Here is an 11,029-nt window from a genome sequence, read left to right as displayed (position 1 = left end):
CTGGAGTTTTGGAAAACATTACTCCAGCAGGACTAAATGGTGCATTTGTTGGGGACTGTTTGTAGCTGGGGGATTAATACAGCAGTGTGATTCAATAAGACAGTATGCTGTTTTTGTATTCATGGCAATATAAGACCTTACTTTAAAAAAAAACAAAAAACGTTTAAATCTTTAAAGAATTTACTGCTTTTGTAGTGAAGAAAGTGTGTCGAGGGTTAAAGTGACAGACCAGGAGAAAGGGGGGGGGGGGAAAGGAGGCAGTTAGTTGACCTCATTTTGGGACACATAAAGTTCCAGATAATTTATTTATTCATTTATTTATTTATTTATTGGTCAGGTAGTGTAGTTCCCTGCTGCTGCTTGTACAGCTGGAAAAAATGGGTCTTTGTGGCTCAAAATGGGCCTTTGTGGTAGGAGCTTTGCACTTAAGCTTGATTGGGTTGCATAGAGTTAAGTTTGGGACTTAACAGAGATTTGTGAATTTTTTGGGGGGTGAACAAAATATATTTTTAAGCTTAAGTAAATGATATCCATTTATAAAAACCAAACAAACAAAACAACAACAAAAAACCCTTAAGGTTATAAATCACAGCCCTGGGGATTTTCTTTCAGGGGAAGACCAAAGCCTCTTTTGTAGGAGCCAAATTATATTTGGGAGAAAAAAAAAGTAGCTGTGGGCTCATTCTCAGAAGCTAGAACCAGATCCAGATGTGCAGTGTGCCAGTGGAGAAGAGGTATTTGTGTCTGACAGCACAGAGTGCACATATTTATAAATGAACATTTTTAACATTATTTAATGCCCTAATTAAAAAAACAAAACAAAACAGCACACCCATTTTGACTAAAGAAAACCATCAAAATGTTCAGCATAACGTTAGCGTTGGAACCAGTTCACTGCTGGTTGTAGTCCGGTCATGAAAATCATCCTGCTTTGAGCGATAATCTGTGTTTTCTTTTAGGATAGTTTAATTTCGTCTGTGGAACGGAGAACCTCTGACAATTCACTTCACCGTGTGTAGACTGAAATGTGTATCCATTACATAACAGTCTTATAAGGAAAAATGTCACTGTCCTTTTCACAGGATATGATGTTCCAAGCCTTTGTGCTATAAACTAAGGTGAGCAATCACACAGAACCCTAATTCAGCTGTCAGAAAATGATGCAGTGTCCCACAAATGGATTACTATACAGGACATGAAGCCATGCAGCCATTAATCTCCAGAAGTGTGAACAGGCAGCAGCCCCATCCATCAGTAATCTCATCTTAAAGCCCCTCTCCACCACGAGAAAATTCAGTGGAGGGTATCAACTGGAGCCGTTTTACATTCGAGAAACATATTTGCTGTTCGGGCCTATACTCACATTCTGGTGTCCCGTGGGGCCTCGATGGCTGTAAAATGCACCAACTGTAATACCCAAGCAGGGTGAACACACAGTAAATCAATACACATCATGAGTTTTATGTAGGTGAAGGTAAGAGGAACACAGCCATACACAACATCAGGAGAAACAAAAAAAAAAAAAGCTCACAATGGATCAATAACATGTTGTTATTGAATTATTTACTAACTATAGATCACGTGACTGCCTGTATCAGTCATAGTAACAAATCCCACAGCTCTGCAGAACCTTTGTCTCTTTTAGGCTATTGTTTTGGGGTTTGTTTATTTGTTTTTCCCTACAATCTTTTGATAGAAGCTAACTGGACTGGTTGAGTTTTTCTCAAAAATACAAAAATTTTTCGATTCCCACTAAAGAGGCTTTGGTTTTCCACCGAATGTGATTTTTAACTTGAAGTTATTTTTATAAGATGGATATAATTTACTTGAGCGAAAAATATATTTTAATCATTAAAAAAAAAATCACAGACCTCTCTTAAGGAACTTAACTAGATGCAGACCATAAGGATTATTTTTGCCCTTTTCCCTGCATGATATTTTGATAACCACATGAGCGTTCCTGTCATTTTGTGATCAGCAGAGATAATTTGCATGAGACAATGTAGACATTTGGAGTCATCATCTGGTCGCTACAATTGTAGCCAGTAGTTTATATATTTTAGTCTAGATCAAATTATGGACCAAGCATCTTACATACTAACATGATCAGAAAACACTGTGTTGTAGTTCACACACATGCATGCGACTACTCCGCTCTTTCAATGACTCTAAGGCTTCCATTTAAAACACCCATTTTCTTAGAGACCACTGCATCTCTGTTAGTAATGTTCTAGTTAAACTGAGGCCTATATGAATTACAGGAGAATGAGGGCAGAACAGTACAGCACATCAAAAATGATACACACTTTGAACAAATCTTATTTTCGATTCCTTCTTTTTTGCCCACAGAGCCATGAAGGTACTTGCCTGAGTTCTTGGTAATGTACCCTCACAGTCACAGCTTGAACCCGCAGTAATGAAGCATATACACAGACACTGGTGGTGACAAATCATCCTCCTCAAACCCTGACAGCAGGGGTGAGAACGGGAGCAGTGGTTCCCTCTCTTCCTGACAGTGAACTGACACTTGTCATCACTCTGAGCCGAGATATGGAGCCCAGAACCAATCTGCTAATGCAGCTCAGTGGAATAATCGGAGCGAGCTGTAAAGTCTCAGGCAAAGCCTTATCGGCATGAGAAAGCTGTAACTGGACGCGCGTCTAATTCATCCCTTCACCTTGAGAAATGTTTTAATTCCAGTGAATTCCTGCTGCATATCAAAGACTGAGAAATCTTCCAATCTCTGACGCAGTGGACTGTGAAGTGTTTATCACTCAATTTTTTTATTTTTTTTTAATCCCCCACTCATGCTGCTTCTGTTAATGTGTAGCCCTTTAAAGTCCGATGCTCCACAGCAGGCAGGTTGGCAGAAGCGTTGGTTTTATATTGAGTGCAACCGGAAGCCCATTAATTGGCACGCCCAGTAGTTTACTTGCCAGGCCTTGTAGGAACAACCTGAGCTGAGTTCTTTCACCGCTTGGAGAAGGTCCAAATCTTCACACTGTCTCAATGTAATGTTACACCTGCACTGCAGAAACATTTCTGTTTTTCGCATGACAATTCAGAGGTAATATTCCTTTATGTTCTGGGTTTTCTTTTCAAACATCAAGCTACACAGTTTGCAACAATGTCTCAGTGTGGAACAGAGAAACAAGCCAAACCAGCGACTGCATCTTTCTATACCATAAATCCTTGCACACACACACCCTCGTCTGAATAGAGCTCTTTTTCTTTCTCTCCCCTCTCCCGCCATGCATCTTCGAGTTATGCCATTAAGTGCTACATCCTACACCACAAAGTTCACTCATCCACAAGCGCACACTCTGTGCAACGATTATACCAACTGCCACGCCCCTTTTGCTGACCTACGTAGAGTCACTTTAATGTTTTAAAAAAGGTGAAACTAGCAGCTGTTTTACTGTATTATTTTCACTTCATTTACTTCACAACTGAGAATTGAATTTATAAATCATCATTTGGATGATGTCGCTCTCTATCCGCTTAGCCTTAAATTATGTTTAGTTACTAATTATGCTGGGACATCATCCCACAAGACAAAAAAGAAAGAAAAAAAATGCAGTCATTTCCTTTGAGAAGGTGGTGCAAGCTAATATAGATAGTTTTACTTTGATGTGTAGACCTATATGAAGGCATGTTGCCTTAGGTGACATACACAGTACTCACAACCATAATGGCACCATCATTGAGACATTAAACAATGTCTAGAGCCCCTATTTCCACTTACTGGCCAACCAGCGCACCTTGCAGAGTCTATTTGGAGCGGTGATGAGCATGCCTCCTGAGACAACAAAACCGTGAAAACTGGCCCCATTAATTTTAAATTAGGTTATACACGATAAGTAGGCTATTCCCAAAGTGAACTTATGTCACAAAAGTCTCTGTCTGCCCTCTGTCTCTGCCTTTCTAATGCAGCTATATGTCTGATAATAGATAATAGCTGTCATAATTCATTACTGATTATTGACCTCTTATCGCCATCCATTCCCAATTACTAACTACTGATCACAATCCATTCCCGGCTACTGGCTTCTGACCTCCATTTCAAAGCTATTGACTTTCAGCTTACATTCGTCAACTGATCTCTATCCATTTCAACTCACTGATTAAATAATTCCTCGAAACAGACCTCATAATTCCTTAAATCTTTCCAGACTGGCAACCCTCAGTGACTCTGAGGCACTGACAATGACTTTACTTAAATCACAGCTACTGCCCTTTTTCCATTTCCTTTTGTACGCTGTTGACTTCCATCCTAGCCACCAACCGTTTTCCATCTTTACCTAGTGTCCCCTTCCACTCCTCTGTAAATTCCTAGCCACTGACCTCCATCAATTCTTAGCTGCTGATCCCTCACCATTTGTCTGTCCATTACTATCCAGTTACTTCAACCCATTCCTGTCTACTAACCTCCCACCATTCCTTTGTCCATTACTAGATACTCAACTGATTCTCAGCCACTGACTTCCATCCATTCCTAGCTACTGCCATCCTACCATTGCAGTGTCAACTCCTAGACTCTGACTTTTAATAGATTCTTAACTTCCAACTATTTCTAGCCACAGAACTGTGACAGCTCTATCCAAACCTAGCTGTTGAGCTCTTCCATTACCTTGTACATTTTGAGCCAGACACTTCTATTAACTTGTATCCATGGACTTTCACTATTCTTTCACTATAACCGATATCTTTCCATGTATCTGTCCATTTCTATCTAGTAACCTCCATCCATTTATGGTTACTAGCTTCCCACCATTCATTTGTCCATTCCTAGACACTCAAATGATTCCTAGCCATTGATTTCCATCCATTCCCAGCTACCATTCCACTGTCAGTTCCTAGACTCAGATTTTTTAAAAGATTCAAAGCTTCCAACCATTTCTAGTCACTGAACTTTGACAACCCTAGCCAAGTCTAGCTGATAAGCTCTTCCAGTACTTTATACAGTTTGAGCCATGCATTTCTATTCAATCTTATTTACATACTTCGTCATTTTATAGCAGCTGACCTCCTTCCATTTCTCTGTCCATTCATAGCCAGAGCCTTCTATCCATTCTTAGATACTGAACTCCCTACCATTAGTCAATCACCTTTATCCACCCTTTGCTACTTCTTTCCACCTGGGTACTTAGCCTAGTCACCCTATTCTTTTTTTAGTAGCACCCCACAAGTAATCTACACCAACTGCAACAGACACACTCCCACGAATTGCCCACAACTGACAGCCACAGACTTCCCCTTCTTAGGGACTAATCATCATAAAAGACTTAGCCACAGACCTCCACTAATTTGTAGTCATTGGGCACAATAGAGTCCTGGCTGGTGAACCCACTTCCCTCCCCAGCTACTGTGTTCCACTTCCCTCCACCTCTTCTGAGACACTGACCTTCAATCATTTAAACTATCTAGTTATCATTGATCTCCATCCGCCCATGCCCACTCACATTCATTCTTTCACTGCTACTGACACCAAGTCAGTGTACTTCCTCGTCCTGCCTTGTTGGCAAGAGATGCCTGCACGTCCAAATAAATAAAATTTAGATCCACATTTATCAGAGGCAAGAGTTGCACAAGGTAATTATGAGTATGATTGCTGCAGGTTGTGGCCTGATCTAGCTACATAGAATTGCAACATTTAATGCACCGTATCCTTCTAATTATTACGTATTTATTTTAAATGTCAATAATTTGTTTGACCTTCTGGTTTCAAATCTATAAATTGCTGTGAAGTAAACATATGTTTAAATGTAGGATGCATCAGTCATCTTTCACTGACTTTTTCCAATTTTCCTGTGAGGATAAATGGCTTCATTTTGTTGCACTTATGCCAATGAGATAAGATAGATGGGCGGGCTGTCAGTGCATGTTCCAGAGGGGGCATCTTGCCAAAGATTGCTTCTTATTCCCAAGCATTTTTGCTGGGGACAATTAGGAACATGGTGTCCTGGTACCCAGCCAACGTGCTGTCTGATGCCGACTCATGGCCACCGATGTCCAATAAGATGTGATGGGGCTTGCAGAAAGAAGTTGAGCTCAAGGATGGTGTGTCTGTGGGCAAGACTGATAGGGTCTGTATGGACGATATTGCCCTATATGCAGTGAATGTGATTTTGTATTCAGTAGACACAGCTTTCAGCACCAGTAGTTCACGGCTCATGGGTTCTTAGAGACCCTTGGGAAGGTCATTTGTTCACTCCAAGAGGATTGGGCAATGGTAAGAATGTAAATGTAAACATTTTCATAATGTCACCTGTCATGGTCCTGGGTCGAGCGACCCAGTGTTTGAGTTTATGTATCTTTTGTATTTATTTGTGCCTTAGCTTAGTTCACCTAGTTAATTTCTAGATTACTGTGTAGTCCTGTTTCTTAGTTATGTCATCTCCCCTGTACTAAGTCTCCCTGGTTCATACGTCATGTCTGTGTGGTTATGTTTGGTTCCTTGTCTAGTCTGTCATGTGTGTTAGGCCTGTTAAGTTGTGTTGTCGTGTCTAAGTCTGCATGTTTCCTGTTTTATTTTGAAAAGGGTCTTGTGTTCTGTGTTCATGTGGTTAGTTTTACTCTTGCCTGTGCATCATTATGTTTATCCTAGTCAGCTGTTTCCTCATGTGTCTCCACTTCCCCTGATCACCTCATGTGTGTATTTAAGTCCTCTGTTTTCTGAATGTCATTGTTGGGTTGTCTGTTATCCCCACCATAGTCATAAGTCATAGTCCTTCATAGTATTTGTTTCTTAGTGTGTTTTTAGTTTGCTTAGGGTTCCTTGTTTAACCCCTGCAATCATCCAAATAAAGGATCACTTTCTGTTTAAACCTGCAACACCTCGTCCACATCTGCTTTTGGGTCCTGTTTCAAAAAACACACCGGCGCACCCCGCCGTGACAGTCACCTATACAGTACTGCAATCATGATGATAAATTGTACCTGTCAATTCAGTTTCCAGTGTAGTTGTACATTTCCTTCAGTAGTAAAGGTAGTCCTGACACATTCAAGGGATTAACATAAAGTATTTATATATATCATGTATTTATTTAGAAACTTTGAATATTACACATTTTCCTTTGATAAGGCAGGTTATATGAACTCCAGAAAGATGGTGTTACTGCAAACATTCCAGCTCTCATAATGGCATACATTTACAGTGAATTCATATAATAAATGACACAGAATTTCTAGTAGGCCCACTATTATACAATATTAAGGATCAGGAGAGACAAAGAGAGAGAGAAAAAAGACTGGCTTCAACTGAAAGCCTCTCTTGGAAGATTTCTCAATTTATTACATCTCAGAGAATACATTATAAATACTCAAAAATTAAAATACTGTATTAGCGCCAAAGAGTTACGTTAAAGACACTTGAAAGGAAAAAAGAAACTATCTTATGTGCATAACTACAGCAAAAAGGTTTTGCATCCTGTCAGGCTAACTAGAGCTACCTACAGATGTCTATCAGACATTGGAGGACAGTACTTTATGCAAATATGCTAAGTCACTTGATTGAAGGAAAAATACTACAGCAAACAAATAAGCCGTTGTCTATAGCCTATGTGCAGCTTTGCACTGCCTAACAGCACCACAACATCCATTATAGACTAACTACATACTGGTAGTGTGTCAAAGGACATGCCAAGGAAGATCAGCGAGCCATTATGGTCTGTGTTATCTCACCAGCTCTCAATAATTTAAGCACAACCATGTGCACATCCCTGGGAGGATTTAAAGTTTCAACATATTTGAGGTTTAAACAACATTTTAGGGCTGGGGGGAAAAGGGGAAAGAGGGAGGCCCAAAAGTCAAAGCAGGCAAATACTTTACATAGTCCCAAAAGGAGTTGGCTAAATAGTGGTGTTTTAGGGAGGAGTGTGGCATGACAGCTAATCTGTGTGTCCGTGAAATGTTACCTCTAGGCCTATTCTGCTCAGTATTCTGCATTTTTTTCCTAATTCATCTACAAGCAGCAGAGGGGTGTGGGAGTTCTTTGTGCCTTATTGCTTTTCCTGTTTATTCCACAGTCTCGTTCCCTGAAGTTGCACTAAGTTAACAGTCAAGAGAAACTGTCTCGTGCAGCGCCTGTTTGTCCTCCGCCTCCACGTCCCCGCTCTCCGCGCTCTCCGCGCTCTGACACGAGAGCTTCTCCTCACATCTCACTGGTCGGACGATGACGCACGGCCTCACGGGCTCCCCGCTCGCCCCGGCGCGCGCGGGGTTGCGACTGTCGCGCTCGTACTCCTCCTGCGCGCGTTGGATCTTCCTATTCCGAAGCTTCCTCTTGTGGAAGTGGAAGGTTGCCAGGGAAACGAGGACGATCCCCACGAGCACGGCCACCAGCACGAGAAGCGCGAGGGTGGAGGAGAACGGCGGAAAGAGGCTGAGCTGCTCCGCGCAGGTGCCGTTACTGGCCTGGAACCCCCCGTGACAGCGGTGCAGCGGCACCGACAGCCCCGAGGCCTCGGCGGTTCTGGCTGTCATCCCGGCCACTCCAAGTCTCACTGACCCCTGTACCCTTCGTGCTCTCCGGGCTCAGCGCGGTGACACCGGCCCGCGCATGTGGTTACCTGCACCGAAAAGAAGACACACGAGACCCGCTTGATCAGCTCCAGTGGAGGCAGAACATTAGAAACCCGCCCTCCAGTTTCCCCATTAGCTGATCCATTCTACATTAACAAAACCAAACCGAGACAATTAAGATGGCAAGTGGCACTGTGATGGCACTGTGATGGCACTGAATCCCAGTGTTAGATGAAATGTGCCAACTCCTAACAGATAATACGCCCAGGTCAGGTTGAAAATAAATGAATGAATTAAATTCGGACGTTGCTTTGAATATAAGACACAGCAGAAGTCGGGACAATACATCAGCTATTGTAATGTGTAGGCCTTCGAGATTTAGCCCCAACAGAAGCCCTTTTCTGCGCTCCACGCAGCAGCGTTTTAAGATAAGAATGTCATCTTTACGCAGAGTATAATAATCTGCATCAGCTCAGGCAGGTAGGCTATATTTAAACAGGAGGAGGAAAAATGCTGGAGTCTTACCTGATAAAACAGTCAGTGCGGGAAGCGGTCCGTGAGTGGCGAGCCGATGTGTGTAAATGGGAAAACTGGATCGCGGTGACGCATTTCATACAATGTGATGCTGTTGCTGCTGCTGAGCTCCGATCATTCAGGACGCTTTGATTGCCGCAATCCGCTCAGTCTGCATCTAGGACGGCGCTTTCCCCCAGCTAAATATCTCAGGTAGAGAGGGAAACTCCCTCACTATGCATCAAAGTGGGCTTTTCAAAAATGCGATTAGAATAGAGCTGTGTCTGGTTTTCCTGGAAAAGCGTCCCTCCTCCTCCAGCCGTCCGCTGCTCCACTCAGCATCTGAATGAAGAGCTGCAGCTGCATTAAAGGTCTCCTATACCAGTCAGCTGGCAGGGTTGTTTGTCCCCCCCCCTCTTCACCCTGAGATGTAATTTATGTATTAACATGACCCCGGTGCGTGCGCTTCATTCCAATCAGCAAACTAATAAACACTAATCATCCTGGTGACTAAATAAGGAGGAAAATTAGCTATCAGTGGCATTCCTGAGGGTGTGGTCAGTCAAATGCTGCAAACCTACATGCTATGAAGATTTTAAGCTTCTTTATAATAACAGAAATTGCATTCATTTGTAGGTCTGTGCATGCTGTGAGGATTTCATTTGCTTCTAAAGTTGCTAGAAAGCTCCACACCTACACTTGTTACCATGAGACTTTATGGGATTTGTGCTCGGAGAACATCTCTGTGCATTTATCACAGATCTACAGCTGAAAATCAGTTTAACTCTTCATTAAATCAAGCTGTCGCAGGTGTAACTCTGCTACGTAAACACTTTGGAAATCAATATCTGCTTCAGTGTGTGGGTTCTGGGGGCAAATACATGATCTTCACACTGCTGAAGTTTTATATCAGCCTAGAACAGCCAGATACAGTTAGCCCTCTAAATATGGATTGCAGGTTTTGGTGGCGATGGACCAAAATTCCACTGAACTGTTTTTTTTGTTTAAATATGTGTCATGAAAAGTAAAGGCAGAAGGGAGTCTGACTGGTCCTAGCAAGGCGTAAGTAATACAATTTTTGTAAGTTTTCTTTGCAAGTTTTTCACCATAAAAGTGACTACCGAGTGTATTTCTTTGTGGATTTTTTTAGTGCAATTAGGATCATAATTATCCTGATGAAAGTTCACTTTCTGGTTCAGCTTTAATTTGATACAGATATAATCTCATTATGCTCAAGCAGAATTTGTAGTTCAATCAGAGACTGACACTTTTCCAGTTCAGGTTTTGTCCAGCTCTCATAATGGGCTTCTTAATGGCTCGCCTCCCACGACAATAAAATCTGTGCACAGTCTTTCTGATTGAGATACCTGCCCAACCTATGAAGACATTTAGGATTGCTCATCACTTCTGGTAGATTCTTCTTGCCGTTTACGTGCTATTAGACAATCATTTGAAATATACCTCACTTGGTAGAATGATTTATCCACGAAGACACCCACAGCTCATTTTCTCTGGAGGTTATTGATAAAAAACGTTTAGCAGACTCTTGAACCTTTGATTCAGACTTTCTGCATTTGAATTTGTGATAAACGTCAGGCTTTTTTGTTCACTCTTATCTATGTAATAACTCTTTTACATTATGACTAAAAAAAACAAACATTTTGTTGATTTTTGACACCTTCTACTACTGTTTCAAAGAAATTCAGGTGTTTATTAGTTCAAATATATTTTTATTTTTTTCACATGACTGTAGAAACAGTTTACAAAAAAAGCCTCTAATTGAAATCACAACCGAGATAAGCTCAACTCCCTGACTGGAAGATTACTGCAGGCATTGTGACACAAACTCCAAATATAGAAGTGTGGGTGAAGGAGAAGTGAGGAGACGCTTCTACAACGAGGACACCTCGACCTACTGAGACTTTAAAGCATTGTGAGAATATGCCGTATGCCACTAATACTGCTTTCTCATGCAAACAGTGGGCTTCTGTTT

At 41.7% G+C, this 11,029-nt stretch overlaps 1 protein-coding gene across 1 annotated transcript; it reads right to left on the bottom strand.

The window, feature by feature from the left end:
• Positions 1 to 7,022: 7,022 nt before the first annotated feature.
• Positions 7,023 to 9,613, bottom strand: LOC120733890 (uncharacterized protein C11orf87 homolog). Its single transcript, XM_040032396.1, has 2 exons — positions 9,049 to 9,613; positions 7,023 to 8,570 (listed from the first exon to the last, which is right to left on the bottom strand). The coding sequence occupies exon 2, from the start codon at positions 8,482 to 8,484 to the stop codon at positions 8,053 to 8,055; it is 432 nt and encodes a 143-aa protein (XP_039888330.1). The 5' UTR covers positions 8,485 to 8,570; positions 9,049 to 9,613; the 3' UTR covers positions 7,023 to 8,052.
• Positions 9,614 to 11,029: the final 1,416 nt, after the last annotated feature.

This window comes from Simochromis diagramma, unplaced genomic scaffold (genome assembly GCF_900408965.1).
Source record: "Simochromis diagramma unplaced genomic scaffold, fSimDia1.1 OVJJ01000216.1, whole genome shotgun sequence".
NCBI lineage: Eukaryota > Metazoa > Chordata > Actinopteri > Cichliformes > Cichlidae > Simochromis > Simochromis diagramma.
Note: the sequence above shows the minus strand (reverse complement) of the source record. Positions and strands in the feature narration are given on the sequence as shown.

What these genes read in the sequence shown, in the direction of transcription:
- LOC120733890 (XM_040032396.1), bottom strand. Translation starts at nt 8,484, where the DNA reads ATGACAGCCAGAACCGCCGAGGCCTCGGGGCTGTCGGTGCCGCTGCAC.